Source organism: Rhinolophus sinicus, chromosome 9 (assembly GCF_057876585.1).
Source record: "Rhinolophus sinicus isolate RSI-liver-muscle chromosome 9, RSI-T2T, whole genome shotgun sequence".
NCBI classification, from domain to species: Eukaryota; Metazoa; Chordata; class Mammalia; order Chiroptera; family Rhinolophidae; genus Rhinolophus; species Rhinolophus sinicus.
The window spans coordinates 19,076,614-19,096,668 of record NC_142509.1 but is presented as its reverse complement, the minus strand read 5'-3'; the positions used below and the strand labels follow the sequence as shown (position 1 = coordinate 19,096,668).

Below are 20,055 nucleotides of genomic sequence, written 5' to 3'. Positions count from 1 at the left end.
CATTATATGGATGTGCCACTTTCTGTTTATCCATTCATCTGTTCGATGCTTTGGTTGTTTCCATCCCCAGGGTTTTGAAGCATCGACAGTTCTCTGTTCTTTCCAGCAGAGGGCGGTGTTGGGTCCCAGCCTCCTCCTTCCTGCAAATGGAAAGGGAGAAAGGGAGGCCTTCGGATGGAGTAAACGGGAAACTTGGTCTGGGTTTATGGACCACTAGGGCTGCTGCGGAGGGTGTGAAAGCGTGTGTGTGTGTGTGCGTGTGCGTGTGTGTGTGTGTGTGTGTGTGTGTGTGTGTGTGAAATAAATTATAGAGCCATGTGACCATATCCCACAAAACAAAGGAAATTGAGGGGAGAAATCAGCAATAATCCCACTTCTTTGTCCCATTTTAGTTTTTAGATGAAAAAAAACATCTATAGGGAGTGATGGATATGTTTGTTATCTGATTGTCATGATGGTTTCATGGGTGTGTACAAATGTCAAAACTCCTCAAATCGCACACTTCAAATTATGCAGCTTATTGCACGTCAATTGTACCTCAATGAAGCTATAAAAAATAAAAACAAAAGTAACATCTATTTTTTAATTACAAAAGATAGACATTTTCATTATGAAGAATTCAGAAAGGAGTAATGATGAAGAAAATAAATGTCACTTGCTGCTCATAGACAGCTGTGGAGGCCCTAGTGAAGTCCTCCCCACATGTTGAACCCCGTGGAAGGTTCCCCCGGGGCCAGCGCTCGTGACCCATCAGCCTCCAGCTCGTGCAGCCAGGGCCCACCTTGGCTCTGCGGGCTTCCCAGGGCCAGACCCAGAATCCTTCCAGCAGATGGCCCAGCAGCCTCTGTACAGGGACCTTGCCTTCTTCACTGAGTCCACACCTTTCTGACACTTTCCTGGGTCCCGGTCCCTTCCCTGGCCAGTGCCTTTTCAGTCTCTCTGCCTCTACTTCCCTCCTAGTCCAGCCTCTGCCATTCTACAAATACCGCTCCTCAGTGCCCCAGACCCACCCTCTCTCTGCCTGACTCCGCCTCCTCGTGGATGGGCTATGGGCACCTGAAGCCTCATGTGGGCAGCCTGCTTCCCCGTCACAGTCAACGACCCACTGTCCGTTCTACAGCTGGTCCTTCCTCTCCCCACATCCCAGCCATCTACAAGTCCAGAACTGACCTGGAGTCCGAGCCCTTCTCTCAATCCGCTTGCTTCCATCCTAGTCTGGGTCACTAATGGCCCCTGCTGGACCAGTGTCACAGCCCCTGACTGCCCGCTCTGCTCCCATCCCCCACCTGCCCACACAACAAACCTGAGCAAGTCACTCCATTTTTCGCAGCTATGGTGGCTATTTGAATTTAAATTCATTAAAGTTAAATCAAATTAAAAATTCAGTTCTTCAGTTGCAGCAGCCACATTTTAGGTGCTCAGGAGAAGCTAATAGCTGCTGTAGTGTTCAGCACAGAGTATAGAATATGTCCATGATGCTGGAAAATTCTACCAGACAGTCCAGGCTTAGGACTTTCCAGAGGGTTTTCCTTGCATTTAGAATAAAACCCAAACTTCGTACAAGCCTGGAAGGCCCTGCCTTGTCTCCAATGTGGCCTCCTGTCACCCAAACCAGCCTCACCTCCTAACTCGGCTGCTCCTTAACCACATGTAGAACTTTGAAGTCTCCCTGTCTTTGCCTTTCTTTTCCTCACCCTTAGGACCAGCTCGGATGTCACTTGCCAGCAAGCCTTCCCTAGACCTCTGCCTCCTGCTGGATCCCCACGTAGCACACACACCTCTGCTATGGCCTGGCTCTGCCTGCCTTACCCTTTCCTCCCCCACACACATGCACCTCTCTCCCTAGGCTGTGTGCTGGTTGGGGCCACAATACACGTCAGATTCCTCATTTGCCAGCACTGACTGAGCACCTACTATGTGTGGGGCACTGGCAGGTCATGGGGAACAAGACAGATTTCAGCGCTCAGGAGTTTAGATGTAGCTGGGGACCGACAGCAAATGGGGGATAACAAAGTGTTATGTGTCTGGATCTCACATTCCTCTTCCTTCCTCCCTTCCTCAGGAGGGATGGATGATAAGAAAGCTTTGCAGGAGAGGACCAGAGACCTAGGGTGGGAGTGCTTTTAGAAAAGGGGCCAAGGATGGGAGGAGTATCCTTGGGGCCAGAAGAAGCTGTCTCACGAGGAGATAGCCACTATCTTGCTGTGTCCTTGTACCCAACAACAAGCCATTTGCCAAGAGTGCAGAGCCTGGGAACCCAAACTACAAAGCTGCAGGGTTCGTGAACTAAGTTCACTTATGTGTCTACAATATTTTAGGTGGGACTGAGTTGGGGCCTGCAAACCAGAGAAAGGGACACTTCCCTGATAAATGAAGCCCCTCCCTCCAAGTATACTTTCCTTTCCCAGGTGGTTGATGATAATGTCCCTGATGAACCCACAATCCCCTCCCCTGGAAACTGATGGAGCCCTGCCAGCAAGGGAAAAAGCAGTTTGTGATTTTGGGATTCTCTATGCTGATGGCCAGGGAATGGGGTTCTGGAGGCCTGGGCTTTAGGCCTGCCTGACCCACTTGCTGGGAGACCTGAGCAGGCCATCTGAGGAAGGCAGCTAACATTGATCATGAGCTGCAGTGTGCCACATCCTGTGAGGTCAGTATTTATTATACCCATTTTCAAGAAGAGGTCACTGAGGATTCGAGCACTGCTGGGATCCCAGCCTCGCTTTGTCTAGCCCCAAAGGCAGGGTAGCAACTCCTTCTATTTCCCCACCTGCAAAACGGGCTTTACTCGGGCCCAGTTTTCCTTGCAGGGTATTTGCGATGTAAAGGAGCTGGGTGGAAGGGGACCTGGGGGTCTCAGGAGGAGAGATGGCAGGAGGGTGGAGAGACCTGCAGAGGGCAGCACTGAGCTGTGCCTGGAAGTATCTGGAAGTGGTGCCTCAAGGGTTGTGCACAACACTCCCAAGGCACCAACATTAACAAGCAATCATGGAAGGAACACCACATGCCATTTATTGGAGTATGTTTTATGTTTGTCCCATCTGGGTACTTTACATATGGTGCACACAGCATTTTACATATGAGGACAAAGCAGGCTTGGAGAACGGAAAGGAACTGCCCAGGTCACAGAGCCTGGAGTGGGGGAGACTCCAACCCTAGCCAGGCCGCCAGGCCACTGGCCCTGGGCTCTATTCCTCTAGAATAGACATCAGGGCATCTGCTCTGGGTGGCACTGGAACTGGGGGGAGGGCAAGAAAACCCTTCACGTCCACACAGGGACAACAGCCCTTGTTCTCATTTCAATGCCTAGGGAAAGGAGGCACAGGCAGACCGAACTCACACCCAGTTCTCTGGGTGACAAATCCAGTTTCCTTTTCCTCTCACTCAGCAGGTTTGTTTGGGTGTTTTCATTTTGCCCCATCAAGACTCCCTACCATGTGCTCTCTGCTTAGTGTCTAAGATCTCCGGGATTCCCTAGGTAGAAGAAAGGTTCTGTTTCATTACTCGCCTGTCCTGTCCCGTCTTCCACCTAGCCCTGTGGGTCACAATGGAGACTAGTGACCCTCTTACAGGGAACTAAACAGATAAGTTCCGAGTCAGGCAATTTCAGGGGAAAAACTACACTGGAGCCTCTGGAGCTCAGGAAAGACCAAGGGACAAATACACGAATCAGGAGGCAGGAAGGGAGATGTGGGTGTTGAGCGACCTGGGGGAGAAATTCCTGTTATCTTTGTGATAATCCCCTGTGGCAGTTGTTGTTTCATCACCCACCCCCAGGTCCACAGTGCTGCAGGCCTATTGGCACACAGGGGCTGCTGGCATTGGCGCCCAGCCCGGCCCTTCCTTCCTTGCGAAGTGACCTGCCCGTCCGGGCTCCACACTGACGTCGGCGAGTGGCCCAGGGCGTGGGGAAGTGAGGGTTCAGGTGTTCCTGTTCCAAGAGTACAGCAGGGCCTTCGCGTTGGACAGTCGGGTTCGCAGCAGGGACCTCAGTTTCCCACGAAGCGCGGGGACCAGGGAGAGCAGTGGCTCAATTGGGGAGCAGCCTCCGGGTGGCCCCCACCCTCTCTCTCCGCCCCTCCCCGGGCGCCCGCCGCGCGGCCCCTTTAAGAGGCCCGCCCGCCTCCGTCAGCCGCCGCGGCCACCGCCCCCCGGCCCTCCCCTTCCTGCGGCGCCGAGTGCGGGCCGGGCGGGAGTGCGGCCAGAGCGGGCCGGGCGGAGCGCAGCGCTCGGGAAGGAGGCGGCGGCCGGTACGCGGGCGGCGCGGGAGCGAGAGGAGAGGAGCGCGCTGGCGGCGGCCATGGGCTAGCGGCGCCCGGCCGAGCGGAGGGCAGCTCCCATCCCGCCCCGTGCGGAGCAGCCCCGCACACAATAGCAGCGCGCGCAGCCCACGCCCCCCCTCCCCAGCCCTCGCGCGCGCCCCGCCCCGCGCCGCCCCGGGAGCCGAGCGACCGCCTCACCTGCCGCCCGGGAGGGGGCGGGCATTGTTCGCCCGCTGCCGCCGCCACCGTCGCGCGGGACCATGGGGGCCGCCGGGCTCCCCGGGCCGGGCCTGGCGAGGCCGCCGCGCCGCCGCTGAGGCGGGCCCCGCGCACAGCCGTGCGGCTCAGGTGAGGCCGGCGGCGCCATGGTGGACCCGGTGGGCTTCGCGGAGGCGTGGAAGGCGCAGTTCCCGGACTCCGACCCGCCGCGCATGGAGCTGCGCTCGGTGGGCGACATCGAGCAGGAGCTGGAGCGCTGCAAGGCCTCCATCCGGCGCCTGGAGCAGGAGGTGAACCAGGAGCGCTTCCGCATGATCTACCTGCAGACGCTGCTGGCCAAGGAGAAGAAAAGCTACGACCGACAGCGCTGGGGCTTCCGGCGCTCCGCTCAGCCCCCCGACGGCACCGCCGAACCCCGCGCGCCCGCGCCGCGCCCGCTGCCCGCGCCCGCTGACGGCACTGACCCGCCACCTGCGGAGGAGCCCGAGGCTCGGCCGGACGGAGAGGGATCCCCGAGCAAGGCCAGGCCCGCGGCCGCCCGCAGGCCCGGGGCTCCTGCACCCGCCGACCGGGACGACCGGGGGGCCCCCACCAGCGTGGCGGCGCTTAGGTCCAACTTCGAGAGGATCCGCAAGGGCCATGGCCAGCCCGGGGCCGCCGACTCGGAGAAGCCCTTCTACGTGAACGTCGAATTTCACCACGAGCGCGGCCTGGTGAAGGTCAACGACAAAGAGGTGTCCGACCGGATCAGCTCCCTGGGCAGCCAGGCCATGCAGATGGAGCGCAAGAAGTCCCAGCACGGCGCTGGCCCGGGACTTGGGGACACTCCCAGGCCCCCTTACCGGGGGCGCACCTCGGAGAGCAGCTGCGGCCTCGACGGCGACTACGAAGACGCAGAGCTGAACCCTCGCTTCCTGAAGGACAACCTGATTAACGCTAATGGAGGCAGCAAGCCCCCTTGGCCGCCCCTGGAGTACCAGCCCTACCAGAGCATCTACGTGGGGGGCATGATGGTGGAAGGGGAGGGCAAGGGCCCTCTCCAGCGCAGCCAGAGCACCTCTGAGCAGGAGAAGCGCCTTACCTGGCCCCGCCGGTCCTACTCCCCTCGAAGCTTTGAGGACAGCGGAGGCGGCTACACCCCGGACTGCAGCTCCAACGAGAACCTCACCTCCAGCGAGGAGGACTTCTCCTCGGGCCAGTCCAGCCGCGTGTCCCCGAGCCCCACCACCTACCGCATGTTCCGGGACAAGAGCCGCTCGCCCTCGCAGAACTCACAGCAGTCCTTCGACAGCAGCAGCCCCCCCACGCCGCAGTGCCAGAAGCGGCACCGGCAGGGCCAGGTCGTGGTGTCAGAGGCCACCATCGTGGGCGTCCGCAAGACGGGGCAGATCTGGCCCAGTGATGGGGACAGCTTGTCTGGCAGGCTGCCTCAGGATGCCACCTTCCATGGAGATGCAGGTGGGTACCTCCATCAGCTTGGGTGGGCATACCTGGAAACCACTGAGTCAGCAGGAGGGAATAGAAAAGGGGATGTTGGAAAGGGAAGACTAGGGAGATACGTTTTGGTGTGAATTTCAGATATTGTGGACTGAAAGGATTGACACTGATGCTGCACCTGGACAAACTCCATCCCTGCCTCCGGAAGGCAGGTTCCCAGTGTTTGCAATGGAATTGGGTTGGGAGGCGTGGTGCCTGGGATGGTGGGTGGCTTGTTCCTTTGGCTCTACAGCTTGTGCTTGCTGTGGGTTTGGACCAGGATGCCCTGGGGCAATCATCTCCTTGCCCTCTGATGGCTCCATGCTAAAGCAGTGGGGATGGTATGAAAGAGGGGTCATCTCTGCCACCTAGATCGGATGCTTTTAGTGAGGACTGGTCGGCGTCTTGGCCATTCCCTGCCACCCCACTGTTCCTGTCCTGGAAGAGTTATATGACACGTTTGGGGAACTCAAGATGTGCTAGCTGCTCCCCGGCCATAGAAGTGTCAGGTTCGCTTGCTACCCAGCAGCCCAAATGCAAATTAGAGCAGGTGAAAATACGAATTAGGAGGAAATGAGGTGACAGGTAGTTGACTCAGTGGGGCACCAAAAATCAGTGGGGTGAAGATGTTATCGAGGGCTGAAGCAGAGCCACACCCATTCTGATCTGCCTGGCTTTGATGGGAGACTTCACCCTTCAGTACCCACAGGCTCCTCTGTGCATCTCACCCTAGCTCCATTTTTGATCCGTCACTGTGCTCCTGCCTCCTCATCCTCCCAAGGACGAGTGCGCACTGGTGCTTATTTCGGGCTCCCAGTCCATGGTCTGACCCTGGCCCTAAGATTAAACCTATGGGGTTGTGTATATAACTTCTGGGCTGTGTACAAATGCCACTGGCACTAGGGGGATGGCACTGGGTTTTGAGGTCCAGGCCCAGTTTGTGATTAGGGTAGGAGAGGGTGGGTGGGTGGGTGTGGGGTTTGAGTGGGTTGGGGGCAGGAGAGGCTGTCAGGAATCTTTTGGAGTCCCAGTCCCTGTTGGGCTACTCTGGTTTTCCACTTCATTGATTTTTCTTTTTCTGCTGATGGGGTTGTATGTACTTCATTTGTCAGAATCCTCTTGAAACAAGTGAGGCTATTTTTGGCTCTGTGAGCAGCTTTTTGTGATCAGCACTCTATCCTGTTGGTTTTAGGTACATCTAGTTGGTGATTTTTTATTTGCAGCTGGGGGTAGCTGTGGGATGCTGGTTGGACCTGTGGCCTGGCCCAGCGGCATCCCCTCCGTCCTTCATGGGGGGATGGACGGCTATAGTATTTAGAAGCGTGCTTTGCAGGCACATGAGCTCGTCCAGGGTCTGGAGGACTGCCCTGTGGTCACTGGGCACCAGCCTTGTCTGGCCAGCTGTCGGCCAAGCGAGCCAGCTTGAACTGGCTCTGAGCGCCGTGATGCAGGAGAATGATATTAATAAAGAAGAAAATTTCAGACCTGGAATCTGAAACGATGTTGTCTTGCTGAGGAGTAATTCTGGGTTTCCAGAAAGTGGGTTTCGCTTGGTTGGAATGTATATCAGTGGGCCCCCCTGTGAACCCTCTTCCCGCTCTCAGCAGCTATCCGGCCTGCCTCTCATATAGCTGTCGGCGAGACCCTGGCTCCATGTGTCACATAGGTTAGGTTCTCAGTAAATGGCGAAGGACTTAATTTTTATAACTTGGACTTCATTCTTAGGACTTTCTAGACCCTTCTCTAAATGTCCTCAAGGTCCAATATTCTCTCTCCTGTTAAGTTTTTAAACTCCTGGTTATTTTAGCTTTGGGAGCCTTTAAACTCTGCAGCCAGCACTCTCCTCGGAGGGTTGTGGTTGGTGGGGAAGGAGGGCTCAGCCATCTGTCTCTGTCTGGACTGATGTCCTTTAGATGGCTGGGGAGCCTGCTGGCCAGGGCTGCACCTCTGAAAAATGGCACTGAGGAAAATCACAGTGTGGGGGAGGGAATGGAAGTCACCCGAATTCTTTGCAGCAGCAGACATGGGGACCTGGATCCAATAGCTTCAGAATCCCTGTAGATGAGTGGGTCCTGGTATTTCTGAGTTGAGGGCCCCCGGTTTTGAGAGAAGGAGCTGAAATGACCATGCGCCACTGTGTGCCGTGATGGTGAGAGCGTGCTCCATGCAGGGGGCCTCTTGGGCTCTTAGGTCACTCCGAGGTGGGGCTGCCTAATCTATAGGGAAGGACTCAGCTAGGAGGTGGCAGACCTGGGATTCTGGGCCCCTGTGGGAATGCAGAGTCATTCCTTCTGGAGTGTAGTGGCCTTAGGGCATTCTTCCCACCACCCCACCCTGCCCCTGAAAAGCATGACTGGGTTGGTCCAGGGGGTGGTTCAATAACAGCTGTGAGCCCTGCTGTGTGCAAGCCCCTTCCTTTGTACTGTGTGGTCTGCATTGAAGGAGAGAGTGTGGTCCTGGCCATCTGGGAGCTTATAAGTTAATGGGAGAGGAACACACACATCATTTATGCGTTCAGAGGGAGAGCAGGGAAGCTTCTGCAAGCAGCAGCTCTGGAGAGGGGCCTTGCCCATCCGCACAAGTCTAGCAGCAGAGGGTGGGAGAGCCATCTGCCCCCAGGAGCAGTGGGAGCAGAGGGTCAGGGCACCCATGTCTGCCCGCTGTGACTGTGGACGGTGTGCTTTCTTTATTTTGTGGAAAACTGTACATAACAAATTTACCATCTTAACCCGTGTTAGCCACTTTTAAATACACAGCTCAGTGGAATTAAGAACATTCATATTGTTGTGCAACCATCACCACTGTCCACCGCCAGACTTCATCTTGCAAAACTGAAATTCTATACCCATTAAACAGCAGTTCGTCATGTCCCCACCCTCAGCCCCTGGCAACCGCCATTCTACTTTCTGTTTCTGACTTGACTATTCTTGGTTCCTCGTATAAATGGAATCATACAGTATTTGTCCCCCTATGTCTGGTTTATTTCACTTAGCGTTGTGTCTCCCAAGGTTCATCCAGGTGGTAGCACAGACTGTGAGTTTTGAAGACAGATGTCTGGTTCATCCCCCGGAGCTTTGGTGGGAGCTGACGGAGCACACGCTGGCCCACACTGGGAAGTGCCCTTTCTCCTTTTCCCAGCTGTAGAGTCAGGACTGGGAAGTTGAGAAGGTGAGCTGGTTTGGGGGGAGTCTTATCAGCTGCACCTGTCTCTTTCTGACTTCATCCCTGTTCCTTAACCTCCCCGTTGGAGGGCTTCGGTGAGGACTTTCAGGAGAGGGGAGCCAGTGGACCCAGGGACTTTTCCTCTTCTTGTTTGAGGAAGTCTTGATCTGAACAGCCACGCCTGTGTGCCCCTCAGTTCTGTTCCAGGTGTCAGTCATGAGATGTGGCCCCAGATCTCGTGTTTCTTCGTGGGCTCTCATTTGAGTTGCTACCCGGTGTTTTCACATTTATTAGGCAGCTTAATTTGCCCTTTGGGTTCTGGTGATGTGTTGTCACCAGAATGATCACGGCTTTGTTTTCCCCTTGGATGATTGAATGGACCAGTGACCAGTTAGAATGAGTAACTGTGGGGCAGTGGAAGGTCACACAGGCCTCGCACAGGCTCCCTCATCGTCTCTTTCTACCAGAGCCTGTGGTCACCTCTAAATGGAGTACAGGCTCTGCTTGGTGAACAGAAGCCGGGTGGACAGAAGTGGGCGGAGTCCTGAGAGCACTTAAGTCATCAACAGGGTGGAAATGGAATCTAGATCAAATTTTACAAGGGTTCTCTGGCTTAGGAAGGATGAGTCTTGTTTTGGGACAGAATGAAACATTCCAGAACCTTTCACTAAAGAAGGAGCTGGGAGTGCTGTTGATTTGCGTGGGTCCAGGGGGACGTGCCTTCCCCATTTCTCCCTTTTGCCTCACTTGTTGCTTCAGTAGTACCATCCCCTGTGCCCCCCCACACCTGCCTTGGCTGGGAGTCCTGTGGCCCAGAGGACCCGTGTGTGTGACTGTTGCCCTCACCAGGACAAAGATTCCAGGTGAGCCGTACGCTGGGGCCCGCCTGGAAGAGGACACAGAAGTGTCTGGGGCCGGGATGTCGCTCCGTCTGGGGTCTGAGAGGGCTCCATTCCCAGGGAATGGTTGGGCATCGTCATGTGTTCTCAGGTTGCCAGACTGCAGGCCTGAGTTTTGTCTGAGGCTGCTTTTGAAGATCAAGTCTCGGGGGGGCGGGGGGGGGTGGTAGGTTAAATTAACTCGGAACCCCACAAGGGGTCTTGACCCGGACTAGAGTACACAATTTCTGTGGCTCGTGGAGGGGTTTTTCCTTGGAAAAAAGGGAGTAATTTTAATTAAACTATGTTAGTTATGTAACATGGGATAGGTGTTTTTATTGTGGTAAAATAGACATTATAAAATGTACCATTTTAAGCCATTTTTTGCTTTTCTCTTTTTTTTTAATACTTCAAAAAATTTTTCAATTACAGTTGACCTACAATGTTATATTAGTTTCAGGGGTACAACGTAGTAATTAGACATTTATGTAAGTTAAGAAGTGACCCCCCCCCGACAAGCCTAGTACCCATCTGACACCATGTGCAGTTACTACAATACTATTCACTATACCCATTTTAAGCTTTTGAAAGTGTGTAATTCAGTGGTATTAACCACATTCACATTGTTGGGCCACCACCACCACCAGAACTTTTTCACCCCTCCAACCAGAAACTGTCCCCATTAAGCAGTGACTCACTTTCTCCCCTGCCCCAGACCCCGGCAACCACCACTCCACTTTGTGTCGCTATGAATTTGCTTCTCCTCGGTACCTCACATACGTGGGATCATATATTTGTCCTGTGTCCGGCTTATTTCCCCCAAATAGTGTTTTTTTGTTTTTTTTGGGTTTTTTTAATATACATATACTTACTAGTTGTTTCTATCACCCACATCGGGTTTTGAAGTTGCTGGGAGCAGCACTCTTGTCCTTAATTCCCGTCTCTGGTCCTTCGTGGGTATGTTCACTTGAGGAAAACACCTCTTAGTGAAGGCAGTATTTCCTTGGCTTTCATGCCCATCTTTTTGCAGTGGCCCAGTGTATTAGTCTGCTAGGGCTGCCATCACAAAATAATACAGATGGGGCAGCTTAAACAACACAAACGTATTTTCTCACAATTCTGGAGGCTGGACGTCCAAGACCAAGGTGCTGGTAGGTTGGTTCCCTCTGAGGCCTCTTGCCTTGGCTCGCTGAGGGCTGTCCTCTTGCTGCGTCTTCACATGGTGGTTCCTCTGTGCACACACACCTCTAGGGTCTCTCGGTGTCCACATTTCTTGGTTTCGTAAGCCCACAAGATTGAATTAGGGCCCTCCCGAACGACCCCATTTTAATGTAATCACCTCTGTAAAGACCCTGCCTCCAAATACAGTCACTCTAAGATGCTGGGGGTTAGGACTTGAACATATTTGGGGGGAAACACAAGTCAGCCTCCAACACTCCTGAGTCTCTTATTGGGCAGCAGAGGAAAGGCCTGCCACGTAGAGAGCGACGGAGCTTGCGCAGGCCTCCCTGGCTGCGGGTTTAGAGAATTTGAGTAGAGCCGTGTGTGGTGTGAGGCAGCCTGGTGGGGCCTGGACAGTATAGCCGGGTGTCGGGAAAGCCGTCTTCTGACGCTTCATGTGCTGCCATGTCTCGCTCCTCATCGGAAAAGTTAGGGGCTGGACCCTATCATTGCTAAGATCTTTCCTTCAGTTCTTTAATTTTTTCTTTAAATTTTAAAGTTATTATCAAGACTTTTTTCATATCTTTCTTTTTTTAATCCTGGCTTATACCTACCTTTCCTTTACCAGAGCGACTCCCTCTCCCCCGTTCAATCAGTTGGAGGTATTTATTAAGCATCTACAATGTGACAGGTACTGTCTTCCCAGAAATTCTCTCTTGCCTCTATTCATGGGTTTGTGGAAAGGCTTATCTCCAAGGACCTTGTCCTCGAAAAACCAACACACAACACAAAACCTTTGTAATGCCCTGGCATCTCCCCTCACTGTGGATCTTTCTCTAGCTGTATGTTTGCAGCTCTTTCCTGTTAATCCTGTGTCTGTCTGGCTTCCTTCTTCAGGGTGGTGACATCCTGCAGACAAGGACAGAATCTGTCCTGCTGCAGTGTCCCACAGGACGTGCCTCACTCGAGGCTTGTGACAGTGTTAGATGTGATGGTGGTGATCTGAGCCCATGTGGGTCTGTCTGTGTCTTGGGTGCTCTGTTTGTGGGTCATAGATGGAATGAATGCCCGTCTTTGAGGCTTCTGTTTGCTCAGACCCTTCCTTGTTCTGGCCCAACCCCCCATAACCCCATCTAATAAGCAGCTTGGATTTTTCAGGGGCCTAGTGATGCCCCAGCAAGAAAGCTTGTTGGCTTTGGAGATTATCTGGTGATTAGTTTTCCTTCTTTGCTGAGGCTTGGGCTTCCTTGCTAAACCTTAGAGAGCGTCTGGAATCCTCAGACTAGGGCCTGCTAATTAGCTGTCTTGGATTCTAGCTCTCACCTCTGCGACCTTGCAAAATGACTGTGGACAGGGGTGGTGGCTGGGGCCCACGGGGGACGCGACTGCGGGTTCATTCATAGACGCGCCTGTCCCAGTCTGGGGCGGGGAGACTGCAGCGCCCCACCTGTGAGTAAACATGACTTGGGTGGACGCTGTTTCATATGCCCTTGAAACATTCTTGTGAAGTGGCTGAAGCAAGATTATTATCATAATTATATGCCATCGGCTGATTGGATTTGAGGGGGTGTGAGACAAACACACAGGCCTGAAATAACCCACCCCAGGTCACATGGGCCGGCACTGGCCTCTCTCCTCAGACTGGGGGGGTGAGGCTGATCCCATGAGAGTGGGCACAGAGTGAACCCCAGAGGTGGAGGGCACCTCGATCAGTCATTCAGCAGACGTGTTTGGGGACCTGCCGTGTCAAACAGGAATGGTGCTGAACGTTTTGAGACAGGCCTCCCAGCAGGTCATTTTCAGTCTAGTGGAGAGACGCTGTGTAACCTAAATGCTGTGACAGGAATCTCCTGGTCCTGACCTTCAGGCAGGTCCATGAAGGTGTCAGCCATCCAGGGATGTTGTTCATCTCTCTTATTTTGCAAATCTCCCAGAGAAAGCGATTTTCTCACCATACATCCTCCTGTGGCACTTGGCCGAGAATCCTCCAGCAAGTTGTGTGACGAAGGGTCCAGGAGGACAGGTTTGTTGGAAGGACGCTGCGCATACATTCACCTTTTCCATCTAGCAGTCAAGGGCTGGGGGGAGGGGTCGGTGCCTGCTGACCTGCTCTGCTGTGAGCAGGTTCTGAGAGGTGCAGAGAGACAATGCCTGGCTGGGAATGTGATGGAGGTGGCCAGCCTCTCGCACAGTGTCAGGTGCAAGGCCTAGACAGCAAGGTTAGTGGCCAGGGAGTTCTAGGAAGGACCCATCTCCGGCTGGCCAGGAGACAGCAGAGCGACACTGGAAGAAGAGGGACAGACCTGTCACACCTGCCACCATGGGCCAGCCCAGCAGAGCCAGGGATGGACAGCCCGAGGGTACCCTCCACTCAAGTGCCTCTGTTGGCTAGAGAAGAGCTTTCGAAGGAAGATTCACTTCACTTTAAATGCCTGACTTCTTCCTTATAAAAAAATGCTGCTGGGGTCAGCTGGTATGCCAGTAGAGCAGAAAGAGATTTTTCTGCATGTAACATACATGTATATAACCTTGCATCTAACAAGGTGAACGTTCTAGAAACCACTTAGAGGCAACATATGTCGACCTGGTCCACGGAAAGAACACAAATTTTGAAGGTAGAAGATCTGGACTCACCAAAGAGCCACTGGGTGGCCTTGCGCTGAGACTGAATTCTATCGGCTGGAGGGGATGCCCCCTCCTTGAAAGGCACAGTAGGAGTTTGAGTGCGCAGAGTGGGTGTTCCCAAGGATCTGGCCCCTGTCTGCTCTTGTGGCGTCACCACCTCTGGCCTCTAAGGGCAGTTGATTGAATACCATTTAGCAAGAGATTTAAAGGAAAAATGCATCATTCAGTAGATGGAGGGCTTTTCACTCAGCTTATTGAGAACACCCAGTATGAGCTTCAGGGGGGACCAAGGGTCTACTGTGGCCTGCACCCCCCTCTGTTCCGCCCGTAGTGTGTCCTCCTGGGCTGAATGGAATTCTTACATCTTCAAGGTACGGTGTGTATTTTTCTGCGTTGTGGCTTCAAAGGAAAGCCAGCTGCTCACCTGATGTGAAGGTACCTGGGGCCACGCACTATGCGGGCCCTCACTCATCTTCCTGTGGAGTAGCATGGGGTCCGCTTGCAGTGTTCCTGGACTGCTGGGCCTGGGGGTTTTGGGGGGCCTTGGAAGCTAGTTGCTGGAGGAAGAGAGAGACTTCTTGATTTTTGTCATAGGGCCACTCCCCCCCCACCCCACCCAAGTTTGTAGAGGGAAGATTTCGAACCACTTTGTTTTCATTTTTAGTGATTGTGAGGCCTCAATAGAGGAAGTGAAAAACCACAGACTTTCTTATTTTAATAGGAAACAAAGGAGGAAGACAGGGAGCTCTGGAAATGGCCGATGCTTTGGCATATCCAGCTCCATCTGCTGACGGCCAGGGACTTTGCAGACCAGAGGGTGTTGCCCTGTATGCAGTGTGGGGAGGACAGGGCAGAGGGGGGCTTGGCCCCGGTGGGGTGACCCTGAAGTGCTGGGGCCGCTGTGGTGTTGGAGGGGCGCCCCGGGGCAGGTGAGGAGCCAGCCCCCTCTGAGCTGCAGAGCGTGAGGAAGAGCTGTACAGCGTGTGCCCCTTAGAGCCTCAGGGGCACTTGGGGTGACCAAGCGGCTGTGAGGGCCACACGGCCTTTTGGCCCCCAGCCCACAGTGACCACTGCCATCTGCTGTCCCCCCACCTCTACCCACCTCCTACTTCTTGCGGGGCTGGAATAGCTGCACCTGCAGCAAGTATGGGGGTGGGGGTGGCTTTGTCTCTTTTTCTCCTTACCCCCTTTTTGAGAGCTCCGGAAAGCCTTTTGCTTGGAGACGTAGGGGAGCGTGCAGTTCCCATCCTGCCTGGTGCCCGGGGTGATGGTGGGCAGGTGATTCTGTGGTGTCCCTGACTTATAGCTATATTCCTGAGTGTGGTGGTGGTTTTTAAACAGCTTTACTGAGGTATAATTCACACCGTCGAATTTACTTGTTTAAAGTGGACGATTCAGTGTTTTCAGTACATTCAGAGTTATGCAACCATCACTGCTAATTTTAGAACGCTTTCATCATCTCAAAAGGAAACTCCACTCCTTTCTCCCATAACCCCCTGTCTTCCCCAGCCCCTGGCACCCACTGCTCTAATTTCTGTGTCTGTGGATTTGCCTTTTCTGGACATTTTACATGAATGGAATCGTATAACATGTAGCCTTTTGCATCTGGCTTCTTTCACTTAAGAGTAAGGTTTTCGGAGTTCATCCATGTTGTAACACGCCTCAGGACTTCATTCCTTTTTGTGGCCGAATATTATTCCAGAGGGTGTTTTCATACATGGTGGTTGGGCCCTTATTACTGCCTGAGTGCTCTCTGCTGGCTCATGTGGGTCCAGGTCAGACCTGTCTGGGCCTTGAGGCCTGAGACGGCTGTGAGTGGAGCCTGCTCTTCAGGGAGGGACCCTGGGGCAATGGTCTTCCTCAAGGCTCCCCCCTTTTTTTGTGTGGTGAAATACACATAACATAAAATGTATCATTTTAACCATTTTTGTAAGTGTTAAATATTCTTTATTTGATATTATACATAAACAGCAGTAAAATGCCTTTCATTAAGAAAATGGCAACAATTTAGATACAAGGAGTTTTAATTAAATTGGCGTAGTTAGGACCAAAAAGATAAAGTGGACACGGCCCCTTTATCTCCAGCCCTTGCCTGTTAACAGGCTGGTGAACACAACTTGAAACACAAGCGAGTCTCGATAACCTATGAGACAGTGAAGGCATTTCTTTAGTATGTAAACATTTTAATATAACTTGTTATATTAATCTAAATATAAAGCCAATCTCTACAGGTTTGGAGATGGCATTCACCATCTCTGAAAAGTGGAACATGACTAATCACGTCCAATCATATCTTTAGAAGGGGACACAGTGATAATGATAGAGCACTTGCTGAACTGAAATTACCATCAAAGTTCCAAAAGCTTATCATATTCCGTTAACCCACAAGCCCATCTTACTGAAATCAGGACTGCCCAAAAGACGTGTTGTATCAGCCATTCATGATTTGGATTCTGGTGTCTGAGGTCAATTTAAATATGGTGCACATAAAAAAAGTCCTGAGACATTTCTACTTTGTGATAAATGAGGCAGTGGCCAACTATTACTCCTTAGTAGCCCTTTTGAGATACGCTGTCAAGTCTGCCCTTTCTGCTGTCTTCCTAATGCCGGCAGCGAAGGTCATTTTTGTTCCAGGGATGTACGTCTTGGGTTCCTCCAAATGCTCCATCAGTGTCTCCTCTCCCCAGGTGACGCCTTTGTTCTGTTCGCATCCATGTAAGAAAATTCCGGGGCCTGACCTGTCTTTCGCCCAAACAGACCATGGAGATTTGGCCCAATCTTGTGTTTGCCTTTGCCTCCCTTTTCACAGTGTGGCACTGGGCACACTTCTGAACAAAAACCTCCTTGACTTTCTCAATAGCACCCGTTTTTAAATCGCTCTTTCTTCGCACGCGATACAGAGACTCACGCTCGCGAGCCGGACGTCCCGCTCTCTCCGTTGTGTTAAGGACTTTTTTTTAAGTGTACAGTTCTGTGGCCTTCAGCACGTTCACATTGCTGTGTACCCATCACCCCCATCCAGCTCCAGAACTTTTTCGTCTTCCCAAACTGGAACTCTGTCCCCATGAAGCAGTAACTCCTCACGCCACACCCCTGCCCCGGGCACCCTCCATTCTCCTTTCTGTCTCTGAATTTGAAGACCCGAGGTGCCTCGTGCACTTGGAGTCCTCCAGGGCTTGTCTTTTTCCCTCTGGCTTGTTTCACTTCGCGGGGTGTCTTCAAGTTTTCTTCCTCAAGCATGTCATTGCCAGGCCTGGGAGGTGGCTAGATAGCAAGCCATGAGGAGACTGGGCTGGCCGAGGCCTCTGCTCCAGGGAGAAGGGGGGACGCCATGTTGGGTACCATGCTGCATTTTACAGAGAGCCTTCTGTCACAGAAGTCCCCGTGGAGGAGCAGCGGGGACGTCTAGAGCTGAGTTGTCCACGGTTTTAGGTGAAGGACTTGAGGCTACCTGCCGGGCTTGTCTGTACTTCTTCCTAGTTGAACAGATGGCGTGATGTCCTCCCCCGCCCCCTCCCCCCGATGTCGTGGAGTGGCTAGGATGTGGGCTGAGGGATGCACAGGCTGGGGCCATGTCTTCTGTCGTCTCAGAGGTACAGGACATAGGTGCTGGGCTCAGCCGTCCTGTTGGATGGAGTCCTGGTGCTCTGACCTGGGGATGACACTAAGCGCTTGCTCAGCGTAGTGTCGCCTCTCGGGGGTCGGCATGAGCTGCCTGTGCAAAAGCAGTATCTGCCCTAATCTCAGACCTTAGAGCAGAAAATGTAACTCATTGCGGACAGTTGTCTTCTAAAAGCTTTCCACCTTCTCCCTCAGGAACATGGATCAAAGGGTCCATCCACCTTTGTGTTTGAAGGCACGGCATTGTCACCTGAACCATACTTTACAGGCGCTTTCTTCATTTAAAAAAATGGCCATTTGCAAACTCCCTTGAAGGTGGAAAGAAGAAGAAGAGCCCCCGGCTCATCAGCCACTTTCAGCATCTGGCTGAGCCCACCTCACAGCTCCCTTTTTTCTCCCTCATTTTCAGTGTTTGGGTTTTTAAATTGTGGAAAACGACACATAACAGAAAATGTACCCTCTTAACCATTTTTAAGTGTAGACTTCAGTACTGTTCAGTATTCCATGTTTGCTAAGAGGCGGGGTTGCTGGAAAGCACGGGTCTGTTCTTCAGGAGGCTTTGTCCCTCCTCATGTCCTAGGAAATAGGGGGATGGTTTAGACTCAGCCCTTAGCTGGGGTGCAAGGAGCCTGTGGGCTAGGCTGGGAGCAGGGATGAGCAAGCACCTAAAATCCTGTAACGTGGGACAGAGCGCAAGGCTCTTCAGAGCCATCGAGTGTCAGGAAGGGAGGTGGGGGCTGGGGGGATATTCCAGGCAGAGAGTCTGGAGTGGGCAAGCACTCAGGCTGGAAAGTCTTCAGCTTGCTCAAGGAGTAGCAGACTGCTTGGTTGGAGAACTGGTATGAGATGAGGGCAGCGGGGGAGGTGAGCCTGGATGGGAGGGTGGCAGTCATGCTGTGCAGCACCCAGGAGCCAGACTGAGGACACGTTCTTTCTTGGAGGGCGCTAGGAGGCCCCTGCAGCTGGTGAGCAGGGAAGAGGAATGGCTTGGGAGCTTTGCCTCCGGAAGGTGCATTTGGCAGTCATGTGTGAGAGCATCTGGTGGCAGTCGGGGCACCTGGAGTTGTAGTCTTGAAGGGAGGTGGGGAGGATGGAGAGGACACGGGTAAGCTGCATGTGGGAGGGGGTGACCGAAGAGAAAGGGGGCGAGACTGGGGAGGTGAGGCTTGTGTGGAGGGTCTCAGTGTAGGCAGCAGGATGTGGCCTTCGGGAGAAAGGGCCAAGCCCGGAAGGAAGAGGAGGGTGGGAGCAGGGAGGGGTTGTGTGGACAGTGGAGGGCCCGGAGCAGGCCTGGGGGCCTTATGTACTTGGGGGCCGCACGGGAGAGGAGTCTGAGGGAGGCAAGGGCGGCGGGGGGAGTTTATGTTGCAGAAAAGCTACAGGGAAGTGAACGCTAGGAGGTTTTGGCAGAGAAGGCAGAGGCCAGGCTGCAAGTGGGGGAAGGAGACACTGGAGCACTACACGGGGGCTGCGGTGCCCAGAATTTTGGCAGAGGGGTGTTTGCGTGGTGAGGGTATAGGATTGAGGGTCTGATCCTCACCTGTGGGCCTGCTCGTTTTCTGGGGGCAGGGCCATGGCCCCTTCTGCTGAAGGAGCGACATGAGCAGTGAGTGCCTAGGACATGACTAATGGGACAGGGTCCGCGGGGGCGGGTGGGGGCCAGTCCCAGTGGGACTCCAGGGAGGTGACCCAGGCGTGTGTGGGCCTTGTAGGGAGGTGGGCAGCCCCAGCAGAGGTGTGGCCAGGTTACTGCTGAACTGCGTCCAGGGATGACGTGGATTTGCAGGGGTTTGGTCACCAGGGCCTGGTGGGTACGTGGCCATGTTTTATGGGTGTTGATGTGGCTCATCTGGGGCGCAGGGGGTGGGGAGGTGAGTGAGGAGGGAGATGATTCAGAGGAGAGAGAGATGAAGGTGGCAGTTAGGCCAGAAAGCAGGTTCAGGAGACCTGGGGGCGGAAGCCCCAGAGGAGTCTGAGAGGGACGTGGAGGTCTGCCATGAAGCTTGTGTAGAGAGAGATGGTGGGCGCGGGTGGAGGGGGTGGTGATGGGAGTGGAGTCTGAGGCTGGAGGCAGAGGGTGGGTGGGGAGGAATGCAGTGACGAGCCCGGTGCTGCTGCAGTGTCAGGTGCGGAGCCTGGCTTTGGGGCCCCGAGCAGTTGTAGTAATGATCTGAGGTCGGAGACCGCCATGCAGTTGGGCTCATGCGTGCTGGGTAGGGTGGCCCTGTGGACCGGCATCTTGTCATGGAGCCATCGGCTGGGCCCACCCTCATCCCCCGAAGCAGCTGGTGAGCCATTGGTAGAGTTTAGCCCTTCCAATCTGGGTTGTGATGATAACCATAAGCCTGGTTTCCTCTCCGGTGGTGTTTTTGCAATGGCAGATGGTGTGAGTCCCTGCAGCAGCCTCTTGTCTGTGGAAGTGAATGAGCATCCAGAAAAGGCTGTACGAGTCTCTGGAAAGCGGCGTGGAGGGCTCTAGAAAGGGGTGTGTGAGGAAGTGTGGGAGACGTGGTCCCGGCACGCCTTTGTCATCTGCTGGCTTCCCAGCCATGTGAGCCCTGTGCTTGCTTATTTATCCCTGCTAAGTCTGCAGCGTCGGGTTCCAGAAACTCTGGCAAGGAAGTCCAGGAAGGTTAATGGGCCAAGACCCG

The 20,055-nt window shown here is 53.8% G+C and overlaps 1 protein-coding gene and 1 pseudogene across 1 annotated transcript in view; one reads left to right on the top strand and one right to left on the bottom strand.

The window, feature by feature from the left end:
* The first annotated feature begins 4,479 nt into the window (after positions 1 to 4,479).
* BCR (BCR activator of RhoGEF and GTPase) overlaps positions 4,480 to 20,055 on the top strand; it is a 117,342-nt gene continuing 101,766 nt past the window's right edge. The window contains exon 1 of the mRNA XM_074321712.2: positions 4,480 to 5,939. Coding sequence (XP_074177813.2) covers positions 4,628 to 5,939 — 1,312 coding nt within the window. The 5' untranslated portion in view covers positions 4,480 to 4,627. The remainder of the gene's footprint in view (positions 5,940 to 20,055) is intronic.
* Positions 16,286 to 18,979, bottom strand: LOC148757292 (cytochrome c pseudogene; annotated as a pseudogene).